Source organism: Polyodon spathula, chromosome 4 (assembly GCF_017654505.1).
Source record: "Polyodon spathula isolate WHYD16114869_AA chromosome 4, ASM1765450v1, whole genome shotgun sequence".
Taxonomy (NCBI): Eukaryota; Metazoa; Chordata; class Actinopteri; order Acipenseriformes; family Polyodontidae; genus Polyodon; species Polyodon spathula.
In genome coordinates this window covers 9,342,597-9,367,090 of record NC_054537.1, presented here as the reverse complement: position 1 = coordinate 9,367,090, position 24,494 = coordinate 9,342,597, and the positions used below count along the sequence as shown (strand labels likewise).

General features: G+C 36.8%; 1 protein-coding gene across 1 annotated transcript in view; it reads left to right on the top strand.

Moving 5' to 3' along the window:
* Nucleotides 1–24,494, top strand: part of LOC121314143 (plexin domain-containing protein 2-like) — a 144,715-nt gene that overhangs the window by 87,040 nt on the left and 33,181 nt on the right. Inside the window, exons 5-9 of the mRNA XM_041247117.1 lie at nucleotides 8,479–8,601; nucleotides 11,033–11,151; nucleotides 11,651–11,750; nucleotides 16,936–17,031; nucleotides 18,165–18,246. Coding sequence (XP_041103051.1) covers nucleotides 8,479–8,601; nucleotides 11,033–11,151; nucleotides 11,651–11,750; nucleotides 16,936–17,031; nucleotides 18,165–18,246 — 520 coding nt within the window. The remainder of the gene's footprint in view (nucleotides 1–8,478; nucleotides 8,602–11,032; nucleotides 11,152–11,650; nucleotides 11,751–16,935; nucleotides 17,032–18,164; nucleotides 18,247–24,494) is intronic.

Below are 24,494 nucleotides of genomic sequence, written 5' to 3'. Positions count from 1 at the left end.
ATGTTATCATGTACATGTCTCTCAAGAACTGTTTTTGTAGACAGTGCTTACACATTACAAACTTTGAAAGGAGGAATACTTAAAAAAAAAATAGTAATACAGATTAGGTTTTCGGTATTTTCAGCAGTGGATGCTGTAATATACATACAGAGTACATTTAAATTCAGTTTGTATTTAGAGTAGAATGTAATTACAGTCAGACTATGATAGAATACGTACAATTTAAACAAATCATTTGGTTTGACCTTTGACTGTACTGCAGTTAGCAACTAAATGAAAGATTTTTAAGATCACATCTCCTATTGATTGGAAAGCTGTTAACAAACACACTTGGGCACAAAGCATTTCCTCTGAAGTTGACCTTTATGTACAACCTTTGCTTTAACCTCTGACATAATTGATCTTCTCGATTTTCCTGCCTTTATACCTTCCTCTGTATTGATTTGACTTAAAGGCGTTCAACCTAAAGAGGGGTGAATCGATTCCACAAAAAGGAGAACTAGCCTCGTACGATTCATGCATTCCTAATTGTGCTCAGCTTGTGTTGATAGAACACATTACATTGTCACATCATATTGAAATGGTTCAACAGTTAGGGACTAAACCATTATGCTTGAGTGTGTTGTGTCATGTAGTCAAACATAAATTGCTTACTACTTTTATTTGAATGACTTGCAAACCATTAACTAGATTAAAGAACAGCTTGCTAATGGGTGAATATTAATAAATACCTAGTAAACACATTCCCCCAAATGCATTGAAAGTAGAGTTGATGAGGATAGTCTTACCTGAAACTGTAGTAACCCTAACAAATGTGCATGGTGGTGGTATTCTATTGATATCTGTGTTTGAAGAGAGACAGCCCTTTAGGCTGATTTTAACCCAGAGTGAGCAGAGTGGTGCATTAGACCTCTAGGATTAAGGCCCATACAATTAGTCTAGACATGAGTAGGTCATGATTTATGGTAACCGCTCCTTTGATAATTGAATTGGATTGATCACAGTCAATGCCAGAAAACTAACGCAAATTGTTACAGGAAAAGAGCAGATCAAATGACAAGATACCCCACTTGTATTACCATGATAATTACCTATAATAACAGTTTGTTACTAACTGAGGAAAATACTCCTTAATGCTTCCTGCTTGTTAGTCATCATATTATACAGAGTCACCAAATAAAATTAGAACTTGTCATAGTTCTGCTTTCTTGAGGGTTCTACTGTAAAGTGATAATCCCATTTCCGTTGAAAGCCTGCAGTACATGACTATAAAGGCATTGAACTAGAATGGTTCATAGTGAGGTTACTGTCTTAAGTATAGTGACATATAGTTTACTGGTTGTTACATTTTTAAATTAAACAAGGGTCTAGCCTGTGTTCCATATTCATAGTAAAATGCTTAACCTGAGAGTGGGGACGATTTATTTTAATTTTTTTTAAACACAATAACTCGGCTTGATATCATGCCTTGTTTTCATTTCTGTGTGCGCAGACACACCTCCTTCTTCATCTAACTGACTTTAATAAACTTGTTATAACACACTGTGAGGTAATAGGAATAATATCTAAATAATTACAACTGCAGGCTCTTAGTAACATCGGTGATAACTAAGAAACGTTATATCCAGGCTTTTAATTAAGAAATTAAGAATACACGGGGTTAATGCTAACCATGGCCACGGCAACTTCTGGCAAAGAACGAAGCAATATAAATGGGTGTAATATTTGTTAGATTTTTTAAAAATATATTAGGGGAAAAACAAGCCAAAATCAATTTTATATTTCTGTCCTCAAGAACAGAAATCGAAAACATCTCATTGCACAATGCCAAAAATAGTGGAACGAATATACACAGATCTATATAAAACATATATTTACATTTTTTTTTAAATTATATCTGGTACCATATTAGGATAAGAAAGCTATTTGTGCAGGTAATCTAGTGGTTAAAGGAAGGGGCTTGTTACCAGGAGATTCCAGGTTCAATCTGAGCTCAGCCACTGACTCACTGTGTGTGACCTTGAGCAAGTCAGTTAACCTCCTTGTGCTCTGTCCTTTGGATGAGACGTAAAACCGAGGTCCTGTGTAAGTGACTCTGCATAGTTCACCCCCAAGTCTCTAAGTCGCTTTGGATGAAAGCATCTGCTAAATGACTAAATAATAATAATAATAATAATAATAATAATAATAATAATAATAATAACTTAATCTGTCCTACTTCCTGTCATAAATCAGCTGTCTGCTTTCTCTAAAGACAGCGACCCACGACACTGCTGAGGTGAAATGACCTACAAAGTAAAACAGTAACATATTCTCTTTAACCTACCTACAGTATTGATGAATAGGTCCATGAAAAATAACATTTATGGAATTGTTTCATTAGTTTTAACTCCAATAAACCCACAGGTAAAAATGTTCCTTTGTTTGGGTCAGTAATCAGGTTATTTCTAACGCAGGAGTGACTGAACAAGCAGTAGGGCTCTCCAGCATGACAGTTAAAAGGATTTTTCAAAGGATTAGCAAATTATGCAATCGAGATTCCACTGTGGCAGGAGGATTGAGCCCCTGAGAAATGTGTACTGTAGGTGAGAGGCATTGTAATTATTTACTTTGATTAAGAGCAGCATTAATACAACTGACACTTGTGAGACAAACAGTACTGCAATGTTTTTAAAGATTCGACACAGCTGTTAAAGTGCACTCATTGAACACAAAAACTATGGTGTCTTTTTCTGCAAGCAGTTTAAACCACACACTAGCGCACTGTGAAATGACCCACAGACAGATATAGCACCACTGATTTCTTTCAAACATCAAGAAACCAACAGATTTCTGTTGTCTGGCCAGTGAAGTCAATGGGTTTATGATATTTCTTGGTAACTGATGGAACTAAAACATGAGTGAAATACAGGATAACATTGCACTGTGGTTTTGATTTTTAAATTCAGTCTCCAGCAGATTTTATTAATATACAGTATGTTTACATGAATTGTGATTGGCTGGGCTAGCCTACTCTCTTCATATTGTTTTCTGAGCATATATTAATCGACTTTACAAATAACCTCAACACTTACATCTATACCTTCCAATATTGTTTCATTCAGTCAGAGGCTTAGGTCCCAGCAGTTGTCACCTGTGCCCACCGATAGCCAATCATGTTAGCCGTACAGTATCCCTATAGTAGATACAGAGGGAGGTGAGCTTGTTTTGCAAGGTTTGATGAACATGTTTCGAACCAGCTGTTCACAACCCTTACTACAACTTGCTACTCCTGTTAATTATATTATGTTATATTCTTATATTTTAGACTTTCAAGATCCTCCTCTAGAAGTGTAACTTCAACATGTCCTGAAAAACCACGGGCGTTAGAGAGGAGTTCAGTCCTCATAACACAAATTAGAAACTTAAACTAATAAAAAAAAGTCTGCACATATACCGTAAATGAATACAATGATAACTCATTCACTAAATAGCGGTAAGGTGTTGTGCACTCAGTAAACCCCTTTACTGCGTGCTTTGTATACCTGCTGTGTTCACTAACCAGTGGCAGATAACCTAGCAAATGATAAAAAGCATGTGGAAAAAGTACTGTCTTTGAGTCATTTAAATATAATGAGTAATGTTAATTTGTGGAAATGTATGCTAATTACATCACAAAATACCATGAGGGAGGAATTTGATTTGCAAACCATATTAAGGGTGCTAACTTTACTAGGTGCCTCAGCGTGTGCTAAAAGTACCAGTTATTGAAACCAGGCAGTGTCACAGAACCAGGAGAAGAGTGCAAATGAGGGCAGAAGAGCTGCACAGGAGAGTGAGAGGAAGAGTCAGGGAGAGAGGATTTCAGACCAGGCAGACATACTAGGAGGTTATAACTAGATACAAATTGAGCACAAAGCTCATGCTAGCCTTGTATGAGGAGATCACATCTCATCTAGAGCCTCTTACTGGTAGGCGTCATGCAGTGCCAGGTCTAGTGAAGTTGCTGTGCACACTGCATTATTTAACACTCCATTAGTGTACAAATGGTGTAATGTGAAACTGAGGGTTCTTGACGTGGTCGCCAGCTATCTGGTTCAGCACACGACTCGAACATCCTCAGACAGTCTGGGATTTTTGAAGATTATGATGCAGATGCATATGGAACAGGTTGGCTGCTTGTCATAAGCACCAATTTTGGCTATGTTCATATATTTATACAGGCAGCCATGTACGTGTGATATTAAGTAGGCTATGCTTAATAAAATAGCTTTAAAATATACAAAATAGATTGATGGAAACTCTAAAGGTCCAAATGAATGTACACAGAGTGAGAGTTGAGGTGCAGTCATAAATACAAAAAATCAGTCTTTGCTTTGAAATGCACGACCCAGCAGAGGGAATCTACAGAAACTGCTGAATTTATCCTGAAATCATGTGAATCATTACAGTTTAACACAGATGGAGGCCACTTAACTTGGTGTGTGATTTTGAAGGCGATTGGTTACACCTGAGCTAATTTAGAATTGCTATACCAAGCTATTTCAGTTTTTATTTTTAATTAATTTTCTACAAATTTCTAGAATATTTTTTTCACATGGAAGTTGTGGCGTAGTATGTGTAAATAAATGAAAAAAAAAACTATTTGAATGCTTTTTAATTCCAGGCTATATGGCAACAAAAGGTGAATTTTGAAAGGGGGTGTAGACTTTCTATAGTCACTGTATTTTGTCCTTAATGTTTTGCCAGATGATCCTCTTCATTGAAGTCAATGTTCTCGGATTCAGCACCAAAAATCCATCATTAATTCCACACCACTTCTGTTAATACATTTAGCTCCTGGTCTGTATACTTTAGATTCGTCACTCTGTCCTCCTGGATCGTTATCATTGTGACAAACTCAGAACCGTACTTACCTTTTCTTTCAAGTACCCTTATATACTACAATAGAGTGTGTTTAAACCTCTTGCAATAATTCTGCATGATGTGACAACTTGCAAATGAATCATTTAGCTTGCTTTAATTATGCATATAATTAGCTTAGTGAATAGAGCGACCACTGCTTCATTTTATTGCCTCCAGCCACGTGGTAATTCTGGTCATTTACCACCGTTTAGTGAATGATGCCCATAGCATACACCAACTAATATGCTGTGCAATATACTTTTTCAGTTTCTATGACAATTTTAAATGGTTTCAGCCTTCTGTTTTCTAGTCTATACATGCATTTATAGTTACTTATTTCTTATAATTTGTGAACAATTGTTCTGCATCTTTACGCTGTTTTAAGCCACACAACTTCTCTCAGGAGTCTAAAATTGGGCCAGCATGATTCTTGTTAGCCCAGTTGTTCCCCAGGGTGTACTCAAGTCACCCAACAGTGGAGTCAACAACTGGCAGATTCACCAGTTATTGACTCATGATGCTGTCTCCTTGGGTTGCTGGCCTCAATCCATACACTGAATGAATACAAATGACTTATTTCAATGGACTGGCAGCATTATAAATACCATTGCAGTCAAACAGAGCGTGCATCATTCAGCTAGTATTTAAAGAGTTTAGCAAGGATACTCTTTCACGGTGCAAGAAGCATGCTGCAGTCAAAGGGCTCCAGCCCCTAGACATGAGAAATAGGTATTACTACTTTAGAATTAAACACCTGCTTTATTTGGTAAATGTATTCAAAATAATTAAAATGTCAATGGCCGACTAATTGGCTTGTGAAAGAGACCTGAGATATTTGATATTAACTAAATACAGAGATGTATAGACTGGACTGATTGCCAAAGTCTCACTTTCCCCATATACTAATGAACATGAGACACCAAAAATTCTTGATTAAAGATACAATTTGATGAATCACAGATATAAAATACAAGTTAAATAACTGTTGGTTTAATGATATTTACATTTTGATTAAAACTGAACCAAAAGAATGTGTATTTTCCTTCCAGTAGGAAGTGAGCAAGTCTGTACAACCAGACACTATATGAAAATATTCCAATGAATCTGGGATCAGTTGGAATCAAAGTGAACATGTCTGTGGTTAGTTGATCTAATGGAAAGAGTTACTTCAGTGCTATCAGCAGAAGAAGATTGAGTGATTCTGGAAATGGAATGTTTGGAACATTCTGGATTGGAATGTATAGATCTCTCACTTGATGTATTACAATAGTATGAAACTGGGGCACTGTATTGCCTGCCAAGCCTTTGTGGAGATTCTCTCAGAAAATTCCATTTGGGAACCACGTTTTATTATTCGATGGTTGAGAGCAAGACAGTGTCTAATCAGCAAGTCAGCAGTTTAGACTTTTAAACTGGGACAGTTTTTATAAATAGACTGCATCTCACTACAAACAAACATCAGAAACAGACAGGATGCGCTTACATAATCTGCAATGTATTACAAAGGAATTCTGCTGGGATTCGTTACTGGTGGAAATATCAGATTTACAGAATGTTGAAACCTTAGAATAGGACCCTATGGCTCTGTGGTTTTATGAGCTGTTCATTTCACTGTAGTTTGTGGGTGGAAAGCTTTTGCTAGACTGTCTCAAGATGGGCCTGGTGGTTTAGTAGACTGGCAATGAGATGTTGGGGGTTATTTTTGCTGGAGAATCGCATTATTTCGACCGTTTTTTTTCTGCACTGTTTTTCCCACCAATTTCAGTATTTTCTAAAGCTGCGGAAAACATGGAGGGACTCTATCCGCTAGTTTGGTTCATGAGTTGTTCTGACGGTTTCTTTTGGTGGAATACGTATTGATCTATGAATCTGTGTCTATTTTCTAAAGATGAAAGTGGTGGATAATGTAGACTTCCACCAGGTAGCTTTCCTACTTCAGCACGGTCAGTACGACTATCCGCCAGTAAAAAACTGAAAGCGAGTCTCCATGGCATTCAAAGTGGATCCTGTGTTAGAAGCAGCTGCGTGCGTGCGTGCGTGTGTGTGTGTGTGTGTGTGTGTGTGTGTGTGTATGCACTACGATCTCAAGCTGAAATACAATTCCATTGCAATGCATGCAATTCACTTTACCACAAGCCGATCTGAAGAAGATCTGACCATCCCTTCATGTAAAAGTGAGACTAATTTGAATTATTCTCCAGGGTACTCCCAAATGTGTCAAACTATAGGCTACTTTGGAAAATGACCAGAAAAAACCCCAAAAAACGTTAATGTGATGATGCTGAAGTTGGCTTCTTTTTCAGCCAGCTTCTTATTTGCTAATATGCACAAATGTAACTAAAATTGAATGAGTAACTGCTGTATTTCAGGGGATAAATCACCTCGGGTCGCTCATTTCATAGTTAATACAAACACAGGGGAACCCTCTACATCATCTCATTATCCCAGCTCAAAACAGAATTTGGTACAAAAACAGTGGGCAAACCTGGCAAACGTAGCTATATGACATTGGGTTTAGTGCAACATTTTAAAGTACGTTTCCAGAAGTGGAAACCCTGTGCGTGATCCATATGTATTCTTCCCTGTCTAGCATGGAATTTGCTTTCCTTTGTCATCTTGTCTAATAACCCATTTTTAAGTTTCATGCTTTCCTCATTTAATATAGCACATTCACACAGACCTGAACAAGACAAAGTCCACAAGATAACAAAGGAAAGCACAGTCCTCTTCTGGATGCCTACTTTGAAATACTGCACTAAACCTGATGTCAATATTGCTATGTGTGCCATGTTTGCTCGCTGTTCTTGTACCAAATTCCTTTTTGGGATAAATACTTTTGGGTGATGTAGAGGGGTTCCTCCTGTGTTTGTATTAACGTTGAAAAGAGCAGCCCGATGCGATTTATCCCCTGGAATACCCCAGGGCCCAGTTACTTATTCAATTTTAGTTACATTTGTGCAAATTAGTGAATAAGAAGCTGGGTTGCGAAACTGGATTTTGAATAAGAAGCTGGCTGAATAAGAAGCCAACCTCAGCATTGTGTTCATGCGGTAATAAATAAGTTCCAGACATATGCTTTTAAATAAAATGACCAAACCATCCACCTAATATAAACATGGTATTTGAGTAGAATTGTACACAGTTATTTTCAGTTTTAAGTAGGATTTATAACTGAGTGTTCAAAGTTGTGGATGAGCATACAATAAATACAATACATTCCTTGAAATAAGTTTGCTTTCATTTCTCTTCAGTTTAACAGTACAGTATTCAGTATTTTGATTCATATGCGCTGCTTGCTGTACCATTTTGTTTTAGCACTGTTCCTTTTTTTAGTGCATATGTACAATTTTGGAATGTTTTGATATTTTGCTTGTTGCAGTATAGCCCACTTGGAAATTTGCACTGGCACAACTGACTGTTAAAACATGTGGTTTATACATCTGGTGATAATTGAGTGTATTTGGTATGTTCTTTGTTGTGAGTTTAATTTTGATGTGTTTGCCTGAAGCCTTAACACTTTAACTTGTTGTCACTTTTACTTCAATGCAAATGCCCCATAAGTGTTCAATTTAATTGGTCTCTCTTGTGTTTTAGGTTTTATCTACACAGGCGATGTTATACACAAAATGCTGACAGCCACACAATACATAGCACCACTGATGGCGAACTTTGACCCCAGTGTGTCTAGAAATTCAACTGTAAGATACTTTGATAATGGTAAGTAATGACTTTTAGTATCACTTGGTGGATACAAAATACGTGCCCTACATTTTCTGATGTACAGTATAAACCTGAATATGTTTTTTTTTTAACTGTAAAGATTGGCACCATGTTGTCACAACTGCATGCTAAGTGATTGGTAAATAGAGTTTATTAAAACTGAGCCCATAGCTCCAAGAGACTTGAGCTGTTAAAATACTGGACTACCCCCTTCCATCCAGCACATACATTAAACCACGGCAGTTCAGAATCTATAACACTGTAGTAAATGCTACTTATCTGTTTTGCATTTTCAGTGGTTATGTAGAGCTCCAGTGTGCATTGCTGAAAGAAGTACATACTGTAGTAATCAACATAGCTGGTCATGTTACTGGAAAAAAGTTAATTATTACTCGCTACTCAGAAAATAATAATATAACAATATGAACAATAACAACAAAATCTATAGAAAAATGAACTACAGTATATATGGGGATAAAGCAGGATTAAAAAAGAAAAGACTAATATAAGTGTACAACCGAGAAAAGGTAACGAGACTAACTCGCTTCATTTTTGTGGAAAATAACTGTAATATTATTATATGGAATGCATTATATTACCTTGTTATTGACAAAAGTAATATTACAGGAATGCGTTACTTAAGTAGCTTGAGTTACCCCAACTGTGGTAATCAAGTTACACCACGCGGGAATATATAGTGTGTTTAGATGTGTGAAGCTCATTTATTTATTTATTTATTCATGTATTTATTTGAGTTCATTTAAAGAGCGAGCTTCCCCACACTAAAACTGGTAAAGTGAGATGCACCTGCCCAATGCAATGCTGCATTGCTGAGGTGAAGTGCAAATGTAACAGATTTCCTCAGAGTAAGGCATGGGAAGAAGACATTGAAGTGGCACGGTCAAGTTCACCCTGCAGGTGAAAAGACCAAGGAAGGGCATTTATTCAGAGTAAGTTACACAACTTTGGAAATCAGGTTCTACTGTAGTGCTTATTTACCTTTTTTAAGGTGTGCATCGACTTTGGTAATCAGTCTATTTTTAATATGAAAAGAAAGTAAAGGCATTTAATCTCTGGCAATTTCAGGTAACAGCAGTCCCTCGTATTAAGTAAACAAAATTATTTCCATTTACAGGCTCTGATTCGAACGCTAACGGGAACTGATAACACTCACCCATGATGCACTGCTGTTTAGAGATCAATTATCTTATCCATAAATACAAGTATCCATAACGCAGGAGTGAAGAAGTACATATAGAGGCAGCCCCAGCAGGGTCTGAATGACTCAATCTTAACACAGCTATACTGCTATGTCGTGTATAAAGCTGTATGTCTTTTCCATCTTCATGTAGATGAGCCAATATTGACCTAAAGTCTTTCTGTCACAAACATAATCCACTCTGCTTGTCTTGATGCTATTGTGGGATTCTGTAGCACAATCATTCCCTTTCTTGAAGGGAATGATTGATAAGTCATTTATCAGGATTTCAAATAACTTCTCACATTCACCTTTGGAGCTCAGCATTCAAATTATGATTTGAAAATATATCTCTTGGACTCAACTGAGAGCAACATAAACAGCTAGTTTCACAGACCCTGATTAATACTAGCCTTGGACCTTTCCTATGGTAACTTTAGGTATGTTATTATTAAGACACTGACAGGTTTGAGAACCATATTCAGCTAAAAGGTTATTTGTATGTACTAATTTAAAATAATACTCCAATACATATATATATATATATATATATATATATATATATATATATATATATATATATATATATATATATATATATATATATATATATATATATATATAGTATATATATAATATTGCATGTGTGCTTTGCATTTCCAATGCACTTCCCATACTAACTTATGCATACAATATCATATTTATTGCCTAGAAATTGCTGAAATTAAAGAGGGTATCTAATTAGAAACCGTTTATAGTGACATAACCATTTAGTAGAGATGGAAGAAGGCATGCTTCTTAGTCTTCTGGATAGTTATTCAAAGTTGTTTTTACCTGGAAGAGAGTTTAAAAAACAGTGCAAAAAATGTTGGGATGTTCTTATGAAATGCAGTTTTTTTAATAGTTGGAACAACGAACCCAAGAGCCAGTAGCGTGCGTTCCAATGCCAGTCCAGTCACTGTGAAGCATGTGTTCCTGTTGTTCCTAATGTGAAAATGATAGAGGCCCGACCTCACAGGAAAACAGTTGGTTTATTTTCGTGAATTCTCTTGTCTAATCATTTTCAGAAAAAAATATTCGGCCTCCGCTTATTCGCGTAAATGTTTACAAATATGTCTGATTCACCTGTCATTCAGAAAGTTTATCCTCCTGATCTTTTAAAAACAAGAGCACAGAAAACATTGCAAGGTGAATTGCTTCTTTGAACATGCTTTCTTCCTGCTCGCTTAGGTACAGCACTGGTTGTCCAGTGGGACCATGTCCATCTGCAGGACAATTACAGCCTGGGCAGTTTTACCTTCCAGGCTACCATGCACAATGATGGGCGCATAGTCTTTGCCTATAAAGATGTGAGTAGTTCACTTGATGGTAGGTCTACGCCTGCTATAGTGTTAACATGCCAAGCTGTTCAGTCTGTTCTCTTGCTACTTTATTGGTGCTGTTCTCCTCTCAAGATAAATCCAAGCAACCAGTGGTAGATTCTGCATTGTATTCAGCAGTTCAGTTCAGCTTTTCATATGCAGAAACTAATTATTACATAATATAATAATATATTGCTTCCATTCAATGCTGTGGTTGTGAATTCTTTTTTTTTTTTTTTTTTACACTGGTGTTGGCCATACATGATTTTTGCTCAAAAAACATTTGACGAACAGTAGCATTTCACAAGGAATAAGAGTGTGCCCATGATTGAAAATGACAATAAATAATAAGTTCCCTTTTTTCTGATGGTGATTTATTTAAAGTTTCAAATGCAGCTCTGTCTTGCACATCTCTTTTACTGGTGTGGTGTAATTGCAGCCATTCATTTTCAGGTGTTTCTCACTATTTGATTTGGATGTCTTTCAGATTCCTGCTTCGGTGACACAGATCAGCTCTGTCAATCATCCTGTCAAAGTGGGTCTTTCTGATGCGTTTGTGGTCGTCCACAGGATCCAGCAGATTCCAAGCAAGTAGAAATCATTTTTTAACCTACTGGGCCATTTTTGTTTCTTTAGCAACAATAAAGTCACTTGACATGATCCATTTCCTGTACTTCAGAAATTATAATTTTTGTCTTTTAATTATACCAACCGATTCATTGTACTGGGGCCCAGATGTAATACCTGGATTTATTTATTTACATCTCAGGTACAATACAAAGGAAGAAACCCCTCCATCCATGTATTCAGCAAAGGGATACACCTATTAGCCCACTAATTAAAATATTCTCCTTGCAGTGTTGGTTTTAAATAACTGTTCTTTGCTATTTTTCTTTAGTTTTGTTTTTTTTGGTATAAAAAAAAACTGGGTAATACTTTACATTGTGTATCTAATTACTCTGAATTTACATAGTAGTTACTTAGTAATTACAGTGTTATTATGCATAGTTACAATGTGCTTAATGTGTACATCTTTTTGCAAGATATAACCTTAACACTTAACACAAACATATTTACACACTAAGTACAACTGAACATTTTGCTTCAAAAGAATAGAATCGTGCACTTAAGGATGAAGTTATACCTCAATCCTAAAATTCTGGCCATAGCTGTAGATGCTAATGTTTGATGTTGTATTAGAAAAAAATAATAATTGTGAATACAGTACTGTATATTTTAGTAGACTTTTTTTATTGATCAATACATGAAAACATCACCTCTTAAGAACTCATTTTAGAGAATCCCAACATAATAAAAAATAACAAAAACAATACCTTTGCAGGCACTACTAGTAAGTGACAAGCATTCCGAATTCCTTTTCATGTTGGTTCAATGGATCTCAGTGGGGTATTGATCGCTGCCAGTCTGCTTTCCTTTGGTGTCCATTTGGAACTTAGTGCTAGATTGTGCCTCCAGCACTAAAGGTTAGTTCAGTCATACTAATGAAAAATGAACAGATTCGTTTGCTAGCACCTTATAAAGAACAACTCAAACAGTAACTCTTAAAAAAAGCTATAACGTAATAATAATAATAATAATAATAATAATAATAATAGTAAAGATGAACTTCACTAAAATCTACCATTCCCTTCCAGCAAATGCATCATGAAACTGATATTGACTTTAGTTTTCTAGTTTACAGTGTTTCTTTTTTCAGAAATACACTTTTCTTTGAGGAAAAATGACTAAAATCAGTTAAGTCATTAGAAGCATATTTTTGTGCAGAAGGATTGGTAAAGTATAAATCAACTCCCACAATGTATCTTTCTGTGTATTATGACAGCAAAAATAAAACAGTACAGCATTTCACTTTTCTTATTTTTATTGTTATTATAAGGCCTACAACTTTTAATTAATTTACATTTGATAAGCATATATGTAGGTTATACATGATCGTTTATATTCTATTTTGCCTGTATTTATCATTTTCTCTTTCAACTGGTCAATCATTGTTATTTCAAGTAGCTAATGGGCTGAATTTTATTTCCGGGATCTAAATTGAAAATACATTAAAGATTCACTACGATAGGCAGATCTCCCAAAATAGCAAAACGAGAGAACGGAAAAACGCAAAAAAATCTTGATAATTTTTTTTTTAAAAAGGTATCAATTTGAAATGCACTATAGAAAACTGGAAAACCATGCTTTGTAAAACTTTTATATTTGCAGTATCTGAGAGGCCAAGATGGATCCTGGAAGCTTGCATACAAGTCTTCATGATGATTTATAACTTATTGTCTCAGGGTACTTTCACACCTAGCTCACTTGCAAGCGATTCACATCTTGGTTCACTTGCAAACAAACAATTTTTTTCAGTTTAGGTTTGGTTTGTTTCAGCCCAGGAAAATTCAATCAAACTTGAATTTATTTGTAAATTAATTCAAGTTTAGTCCACTTGCTGCTACACGCGGACCAGAATTCTGTTGGTTTCACATTGCACCTTGTGACAGAAATATAATGAATCTTGATTGTAAATCTTTCTCCCGACCTGTGAGGGTTCAAAGCAGCGAAGGTATGGTCCTTTGGACAGGCAGCCCGACATTTCATTTCCAGTCGGTCAGCCTGAAAGAAGGCGAGACTTCTTTGCCAGAACATATTGACCTGGACGGGAAACAATGTAACAGCCACAGATTGTAAAATCAGCTGCAATCGTTTACCAAGGGGTCATGCGTACCAGCATATAAGGGGGGGGGGGGGGGGGGGGATTTGTAATCTGTTCCTTCGCTTTAGTTATGACATATAAGCTGGAAGGACTCATGCAGTAAATAGTACAATATTGTGAGTGTTGCTTTTGTTTGTATTGTCTATAATTGTTACTTGTGTGTTCATAGACGGCTAACACGTTCTGGAGCTGTCGCCAAGGGCCAGCAGTAAAACCCGGAACAGCACTTTACCTTTTGTCACAAATTGTATCACCCACCACAAGCTTTACAGCGCGCACCCGACTGGTTACCACGTTTGTACAGTATATTGTGGGAGAGATACCCGTGTTTATTGTTTAGGGCTGCAGATCCCTGTTACTGTCCTCCGTGTTTTACACATCTCTGTGTATAACTGGAGCTTATTATTTAGTCTCCAGACCAGGATTACAAACAATAAAATACACTTTTCCATACCGGATTACAAATATCTGTCTGTTTTATTCCTGCACTGCATCACCTCTGCACCTGTTAATAATCAGCAGCCACTTTGCCACACACCTTTACAAACGCATTCGTTTCTCGTGCCATTTACTTGAGCAGAGGTTCTCTGTAGAAAAACATTTTCCATCATGGAGAATATAGGTACTGTACGTGCTGCCCTCTTGCTTTTCCCATGCGTTATTTGGTGCTATAATAGGAGTTCAAGCCTTCCCTCCACCCCCGTGTGAAACAGGGATTGAATTAGCTGCTCTGCATGATACCTGCCATTGGGGAACACACACAGTTTGCAACAGTCTGGAAGGAGAACTGCTTCCAGCAGAGCAAAAACAAATAAGTAGAACCCCCAATGCCACTAAGTTTCTTTATGGCCACGATTGCCTGACCCTGCAGGAGTAGTATCGTGTTAATATCTGAAGGCACATAGCAGTGCTGGACTGCGCAATAACATTGCAGGAGCTGCAGCGTGATGGCTTTGGACATGTGATATTATGGCTTATTATGCAATGCACAGATTCAGTTAACTTTTCCTTCACTCCACTATGATAAACTGGTCCTTAATCCCAAGCAATTCCCAATGTGGAAGGTCTTACTGATGTTTATATTTCAATGAAGATATTATGGATTTTGTTGTTGTTGTTATTATCACTTAATAGGTACTCCTTCGGTTTACTAGGGATTAAGAATCGTCTTTGAATCTAATTGTACTGATATTTTGAACACACCATTGTGATTTAAAGGGTGCCCTGTGTTTAGTATTGTTAGAAATGTTCATATGATGAAGACCTCATAGGTAAACATCTCATTTACAGAGCCGTGTGGCAGCAGCACAGATCGATCCACAAATGCAGTCTGTTTAAAAATATATCCCACACACATTTTAGTGCTAGATGCTTATGAATATATCTTTGAGGTGCAGGTTGAGGCCTTGAACACAACAGATTTATTAGATTTATAAGACTCTACAGGGGTCAACCAAATCACATTTTTCTAAGTCTAAGTAAAAAAAAAACTGTTATATGGAACTAATCCATCAGTTACATGGGGTGTTGAATCAACACTGCCAATGAAAGAATGACAGAGAGCAACAGAGATAAAAGCCATTCCAGCCAAGCCTAAAGGTCATGTCGCATTACGAATGATGGCTTTACAAGAATGGCATTTTATGATAAATTGTCTTCCATTTCAAGGTTCACAAATTTTAAAGTGAAATTCTGTCCCACAATAGGACTTCAGGGGGCCCCGCCCTCGCAATTTGGTTTATAATTAAAGTTTCATATTTTTTTTATTGAAGTTGGGCAGATGCTAATTGATTGTCATTTAGCCCTGGCCACATGACATGAAAAAGGAGCCAGTTCCTTTGTTCTGGGCAGTAATTAGGAAACGGACTGGGAGCACGAGGTTGTGATCATTGTCACTGCACCAATATAGCCTTTGCTTGTGTGAAAAAATACATAACTTTATTTTGTATTTTTACATTAGAAGCACTGAACTGCAACCTCCTGTGTCTGCCATTCCTGCGATAGTTGTCTTATGAGCGCACAGTTGCCCTTCCACTGGCCCCTATTAACTATTCTACTAATCCTGGAATTCTGGAAAGGAGACAGTTCAATAGTTGCAGTATTTGTATCCATTGTACAATAAGGTCAATCATGTTGTATGTTAGGTTTAAGTGTAAAATCCACCTTAAAACTTCAACATCCCTAAAATGACACATCATTTTTGCCTCTGTGTGTGTCTGTGACTGATTGATACTAGTGTTATGTAAAAATGCTGAAATATTGGTCATTGCTGTATATCTACCTAAATAAATTAGAACTGTATAATATTCAAAAAAAGAATCACGTAGTCCGTTTTTTATTTTTGGAAAACTTTATCTTATTATTTTTGAAAAACAATCGTTTTGGCACTTGGCAAGCTCAAACAGCTTAATTTAGACCTAGGACCTGACAAGTTTTAACAGGACTTAAACTAGATTGACAGCCCGTGTGAGACCACAGGGGTGTTTACAGTAAAAGTAACCAGGATTTTTCTGAATAAGAGTAAATTGCTTTTAAGATCATGAAAATAAACCATTTTAGTTATATTTCACCTCCCATTAATATACATATATGTTAAAAGTCTTTTAGATACAAACTGTACTTCCTTTTCTCTATACAGGATAATCAATTGTGAAGATATAAAGATGGCAGTTTGGCACTATGGATTGTATCATTCAGTGTGCAGAACTCATCTATAACAGTCTCATCTATTTTTCACTGTTACCAGCGCCGACGGTCTATAATAACCATGGCCCAGTTTCATGCTTCATATACAACATAGTGTGCAAGTGTCATAAATCTACCTTTGTTATTATGTCCTAAGCTTATTGTTTACTGCATCTTAAGAAGTAAAAGCATACACCCAACCTGATGTATTTTACATGTTTCAATAACATGGTGAACTAAAAAACAGAGGGGATCTCCTTTGATGTTTTGCAAACTTTGTTTCAAGTTCAGCACACAAAATCCTGGCCCAGCTTCTTGCCAATGGTATGTAGAAAGGACATTATCCAATTTTCGTTGTTTTTCAGATATTCGCAGAAGAACAATATACGAGTACCACCGAGTTGAGCTGCTGAAGACGAAGATTACAAGCTCGTCAGCAGTTGAGATGATTCCTCTTCCTAGTAAGTAAATGGGGTAGCTTATTAAAAACGACAGCAGTATCATCAGTGATGCAGGGCCTATTTGTATGGCAGTTTGAGTTAGTAATACTTAAATTGGTTGCACAAATAGAAGTGTTGTGGAATAAAAACATTAAATAATAAGCACTCGCTTTATACTCACTCACCCCAACTTCGTCATTTCAAATAGTAACAATGTATTTATAATAATAATGTATTTTTAGTGGTTACACAAAAACACAAAAAGACTCTTCTATGCATTATCCACCCCTCTCTGACACGAACCTTGAAAAATTACTAAAATCAAAGAATTGTTATTACTATTTTTTTTTTACACGCATTCTGGTGGAACAACTGCGTCTTGCACTCTCACAAAATAGATTGTGTATATATATATATATATATATAATATATAGAATTGTATATATATATATATATATATATATATATATATATATATATATATATATATATATATATATATATATATATTATTTCTGTGCTGTCTCAACTCTGCATCCTGGTGGATCTTTTCAATGGTAATGCAGCACATCAAAAATAAATACGTTTACCACATCAATGCACCATGCGTTGATGTGGTAAACTTACTTTCTAATCACCCTATATATTTACTTACTTTTGCATGTTTCAATTCAATCAATTTACTCATCTTAACTTAGTTTGTAATTCAAAGTTATAAATGGGACTACTTTTATGGTCCCTTTACTGGCGTAAGGATATTTAATTAAAAAAACTAAATTTGCCCTAAAAATTACTTCTGCTTTTATTATTTTTTCAAATCCACTGTTTGACCTGGATTATAAATGCAATAAGATCCTTCAGGGTATGCGTATACATTAAACATATGGATATCCGACATATACGGACACCCTGTCAGCCTTATTGCATGTAATCTTGCTTGTGAGTCTTGAGTGTATTTCTAGCTTTAGAAACATGTACGATGACAGGGAGGATCCTGTTTTAATAATTGAAACTAAAGCAGTTTTTAGTTCTACCACTGTTTAGATTAATTGAGCAGACCCATTCTCTGCACACATGGATTGTAATGGGTGTGGTTGCTCACTGCATCCATTTTCATTGTAAACCATATCCCTTCCTCTCCCTGCTCTCTCTAGCTTGTTTGCAGTTCAGAAGCTGTGGTCCTTGTATCTCTTCCCAGATTGGATTTAACTGTAGCTGGTGTAAGAAACTGCAAAGGTAGGCTCATTCCAAGTAAGTGCATTGTGTGTGTCTGTGTCTGTGTCTACAACACTTTTACTGAATGCGTTCAAAAGAATAAGAACATTTGGAGCACAGTTTTTTTTTTGTTTTGGTATTTGTTTTGCTATTTAATATATTTGCCTTATTTGAAGCAAAATAAATATATTGATTTCTTACATTACATATTTTCATAAAGCTTAACTGCGGCGCACGTCCATCTGCTCTATTGGTACGTTTGGGCAGTTCTGAGAGAAGCATGTCTTATTGCAGAGATTTCTTGTCATCTTTAAAAATGATATCTGACTATATGGGGTTGCCTGGTTCTGATTGCAAGCCTTGGTAGTCTGGCTCTTCCATGGCCATTTCACCTAGAGATTGAAAATAATGTTACCTCTTCAACACCCTTTCTATCATTACCCAACCAGCAACCACCCCGAATGACTGGCATGCTTTAACCCTTCTGTACAGTTGGTCATTGCTCCCTTGAATGAGTTTTGTTTCTTTCTGCAGTGTCCCAAATGCGCTGTTTCTGCATCACGTGTTCACCATTAATCATAATCACAATATACATGCCTGAGAGTTAGCTATCCTTCCAGCTTTAACAGCGATAGGGTTGAGATGCAGAGCTGTGATGCTCCCACGATCATAAAAAATGCATATAAAAAGCTATATTGATTTTCATGATAGAGTAAAAATAAAAGCACAACCCCCTTAGAGCCAGTACGATGAACTGTTATTGAATTTATATTTCATGAGAACTCCGGGTGTGCTTATTCTACTGCAGAAGTGAGTGGAATGTATAGGAAGGGAACAGAATGGTGACAAACAGACAGAGGAAGTGGGAAATGAGCCATGACTTGAAAGCAGTGCTGTTTAGAAGCAGATAGAATTGTTGCATAAAACATTTGATATTCTTACTTGCATATGCTCAAGGTCATTTCAGCCAGTCGGAACATAGACTCCATTTATTACGCAACAACAGCACCAATCCAACAGCACACATTCAACCCAAATCATGTAACTATACCCTCAAACTACTAAACGTCTAACTTTAGCCATGCGGTTATACTGTACTATAGGCATTGATGAAACATGCATCACGAATTAGAATTAGACACAATGTACATGGCTTGGTTCAGTTAAAATGCAGTACATCTCAGTTTTGTTACAGAAGATCTATACCTGCACATAATAACTAATAGATCGAGTGAACCACACAATTTAATATTGCCTTGAATGAAATAAATAATTAAGCAGCATCATGAAATACACAAGCATCTTGATTGCTCCATATTTAATACAGTGTAGTCACGTGTCATTTTTGTATTCCTACTAATAAACACGTCTTTCTTTTAACATGTCTTTGTGACCAGGATTTTCCACTTCCCCTTCTTAAGTGGTTTTGAGAATGCGTCTTCATTTAAAAACCCAATGAATCGCGTACTGCAATTGCAGCGTTTGAGTTACTAAATAAAATATGTGAGACTGTGTATTCAAGGGTTAACTTTAAGAGCAACATATAAAAAAAACTCACAGCCACATAAATAAATACTATGCCCAATGTTTCATAAACTGCAGTACCAACAACAAACGTTGCACTGTTATGCTATTTCACTGTGAATAAAGCAGCAAGGCGTCTTTATAACCACAACAGATGTCCCATTCAATCCAGAGGTAAATTAAGAATTCATGCATCCTTCAAATGTAATGTTTTTATTTTAGCAGCCTTTTTTTTTTTTTAGTTCCTTGTCAATGATTTTTTACCCCAGTTTTCTCCCCAATTTGGAATCGCCAATTATGTTATTATTAAACCTGGTTCATCGCTGCAACCCCCTGGCGACTCGGGAAATGGAGGCTGAAACATGCGTCTTCCAAAACGTGTTGCTGCCAAGCCATCATTTTTTGCACTGCGGATCCACAGCGAAGCCATCAGACCTATAGTGCAGGAGAACAACACAGATCTGAATGGCTCCACTGCAGAACCGCAGGCACCCTATCAGCCACAGGGGTCGCTGGTGCGCTTTGAATCTACCCGGGCAGCGCATGGCCAATTGTGCACCACCCACTGGGAACCCCCATTCACAGTCGGCAATGACAACCTGCGATCTCCAGGCTATAGGGCACATCCACATGGAGTGCCTTGACTGGATGCGCCGCTTGGGAGCTCCTATTTTAGTATCCTTTAAAAGCATAGACGCAGTCCAGGATCTATAAAAGAAGAAACCAAACATGTACATACTACAACAGACATCATGCTGTCCGACTTGTACATTTTTTGCACATAGTCTCTGGATATTGAAGGTTGTTTTGTGTACGTGGTTCTATACTATTACAAAATAGTGGCCTATAGATTTGAGCACCCAGGAGGGGTTGGAGTCATAAGAACAGAAGAACAGAAGAAAGTTTACAAACAAGAGGTGGCCATTCGGCCCATCTTGCTCGTTTGGTTGTTAGTAGCTTATTGATCCCAGAATCTAATCAAGCAGCTTCTTGAAGGATCCCAGGGTGTCAGCATCAACAACATTACTTGGGTGTTGATTCCAGATCCTCACAATTATTTATGTAAAAAAGTGCCTCCTATTTTCTGTTCTGAATGCCCCTTTGTCTAATCTCCATTTGTGACCCCTGGTCCTTGTTTCTTTTTTCAGGCTGAAAAAGTCCCTTGGGTCGACACTGTCAATACCTTTTAGAATTTTGAATGCTTGAATTAGGTCGCCACGTAGTCTTCTTTGTTCAAGACTGAACAGATTCAATTCTTTAGGCCTGTCTGCATATGACATGCCTTTTAAGCCTGGAATAATTCTGGTCGCTCTTCTTTGCACTCATTCTAGAGCAGCAATATCTTTTTTATAGCGAGGTGACCAGAACTGCACACAATATTCAAGATGAGGTCTTATTAGTGCATTGTACAGTTTTAACATTACTTCCCTTGATTTAAATTCAACACTTTTCACAATGTATCCGAGCATCTTGTTAGCCTTTTTTATAGCTTCCCCACATTGTCTAGATGAAGACATTTCTGAGTCAACAAAAACTCCTAGGTCTTTTTCATAGATTCCTTCTCCAATTTCAGTATCTCCCATATGATATTTATAATGTACATTTTTATTTCCTGCATGCAGTACCTTACACTTTTCTCTATTAAATGTCATTTGCCATGTGTCTGCCCTGTTCTGAATCTTGTCTAGATCATTTTGAATGACCTTTGCTGCTGCAACAGTGTTTGCCACTCCTCCTACTTTTGTGTCGTCTGCAAATTTAACAAGTTTGCTTACCATACCAGAATCTAAATCATTAATGTAGATTAGGAATAGCAGAAGACCTAATACTGATCCCTGTGGTACTCCACTGGTTACCACACTCCATTCTGAGGTTTTTCCTCTAATCAGTACTTTTTGTTTACTACGTGTTAACCACTCCCTAATCCATGTACATGTGTTTCCTTGAATCCCAACTGCGTTCAGTTTGAGAATTAATCTTTTGTGTGGGACTTTGTCAAAAGCTTTCTGGAAATCTAAATAAACCATGTCATATGCTTTGCAATTATCCATTATCGATGTTGCATCCTCAAAAAAATCAAGCAAGTTAGTTAGACACGATCTCCCTTTCCTAAAACCATGTTGACTGTCTCCCAGTACCCTGTTACCATATAGGTAATTTTCCATTTTGGATCTTATTATAGTTTCCATAAGTTTGCATATAATAGAAGTCAGGCTTACTGGTCTGTAGTTACCTGGTTCAGTTTTGTTTCCCTTTTTGTGGATCGGTATTACGTTTGCAATTTTCCAGTCTGTCGGTACCACCCCTGTGTCAAGAGACTGCTGCATGATCTTGGTTAGCGGTTTGTAAATTACTTCTTTCATTTCTTTGAGTACTACTGGGAGGATCTCATCCAGCCCAGGGGATTTGTTTATTTTAAGAGCTCCTAGTCCCTTTAACACTTCTGCCTCAGTTATGCTAAAGTTATTTAAAACTGGATAGGAACTGGATGACATGTGGGGCATGTTGTCAGTATCTTCCTTTGTAAAAACTTGTGAAAAGTAATCATTTAATATATTTGCTATTTTTTTTTCTTCATCTACGATTTTGCCATTTGTATCTCTTAAACATTTAATCTCCTCTTTGAATGTTCGCTTGCTGTTGTAATATTGGAAAAACATTTTGGAATTGGTTTTAGCTCCCTTAGCAATGTTCATTTCTATTTCTCTCTTGGCCTTTCTAACTTCCTTTTTGACTTGCGTTTGCAGTTCTGTGTACTCTTTCTGTGTACTTTCTTTTTGGTCCTTTTTTAATGCTCTGTAAAGTGCCTTTTTTCCCTGAATATTTTTTTTAATTGATCTATTAAACCATTTTGGCAATTTAGTTTTACATTTAGATTTGTCTACTTTAGGGATGTAATTGTTTTGCGCCTCTAGTACTACATTTTTGAAGAACAACCATCCTTCTTCTGTGGGTGTTTTCTCTATTTTACTCCAATCTACTTCTGTTAGTCTCTGTTTCATACCTTCATAGTTTGCTTTTCTAAAATTGTAAACCTTAGCTTTAGTCATTACTTTTGGGGTTTTAAAAAACACTTCAAATGAGACCAAGTTGTGGTCTGAGTTTGCCAGTGGTTCTCTGACCTCTGTTTTAGTTATTCTGTCTTCGTTATTTGAAAAGACTAAATCAAGGCATGCCTCCCCTCTAGTCGGTGCCTTGACAAATTGTGTTAGGAAGCAGTCATTTTTCATTTCCACCATTTCTATTTCATCCTTCGTGCTACCCACCGGGTTTTCCCATTTTATTTGGGGGAAGTTGAAATCCCCCATTAGTATGGCTTCTCCTTTGCTACACGCATTTCTAATGTCATTGTATAACAGATTATTTTGCTCACCGTCTGAATCTGGCGGTCTATAGCATGCTCCTATTATTATGCCCTTTGAATTTTTGTCCGTTATTCTGACCCATATTGATTCGGTTTTATTTTCTTTGTCCAGGTTTAACACCTGGGCTTCAAGACTGTTTCTTATGTATAGCGCTACCCCTCCTCCTCTTCTGTCCTGCCTGTCTTTCCTATACAGTGTATACCCACAAATATTATATTCGTCCCCATCACTCTCAGACAACCAAGTTTCAGTAACACCTATCACATCATAGTTACCTGTTAGTGCAGTAGCTTCAAGTTCTAGAATTTTGTTTCTGATACTTCTAGCATTTAAATAAATACATTTAATGGTTACTCTTGAAATGATGTTGCTTTCAATTAACTGGAAAGGGTTTCTCCTAAGGGAGGCAGGATATCCACTGCAGCTTCACCCATTAATAAAGGCAGTCACTCAGAATACACCTATGTATTTCAGTAATCGGTGGAATATTGTTGTTGAGTTACAGGATTGCGTTACAGATGTTGTACTAACTTGAAGTAAAATACACTTAAGTGATAATTTGTTTTGTCTAATAAGCGACAAGGCCTGCCCAGTTTTGTGTCATACAATTTGTAATCTTTACCCCTGAGTTCACTGCACTTAAAAATGAATCATCGCTTTTATATGTAATAGTGACATTGAACAGCATTGACCTGCTCCCTGGATAAGAAGGGATACCATCAGATAAAATGATGCTCACTACTTATCCGTTCCTCTGTGAAATGAAGTCTGCTATTGGTAGTATTTTTAAATGGTCTGCAGCTCCTGAAGTGCTTCAAGCTACTGTTAATATTACACTCAAGCTGTTGCTCTACATCATACTCGAAGTTCAGCCATTAAGTGAGTTATCTTAGTAAACATTCATTGCATAGGGTTTGGCTTGTCAATTAGAACAGAGGAGACCCAATGAGCATCACACCTCCTGATCAGCGAATGGGTTGCCACAGAGGGGTGACGTTTAAATTAGGGATCTCAAATACCATATAGTGTATATTTTGGGAACCGTATGTATCTTCAGGCACGAGGATAGAGCATACACTGTATTTATTCTTCTTGACAATTTGCTCTGTGCAGCAGCAACATTTCTCCAAATCTTGTTTGTCTTCTGCATCCATGTTGATAATGCCGGAAGACACGCGGCTTGCGAAGTTCACTTGTTTTATTATCAATTCAACAGACCTGCGTGCTCTCTGAAGCTCCATTTAGTAGACATATAATAATTCAGAGACGACCAGAGTTATGGACTACTAAATAAAAACCATGGCTTTGGTTAGAGTTATTGCTGTAAATTAAAGCTCCACCATGAAACTCTGAGGCATGGTGTTTGTATGAAAGACTGGA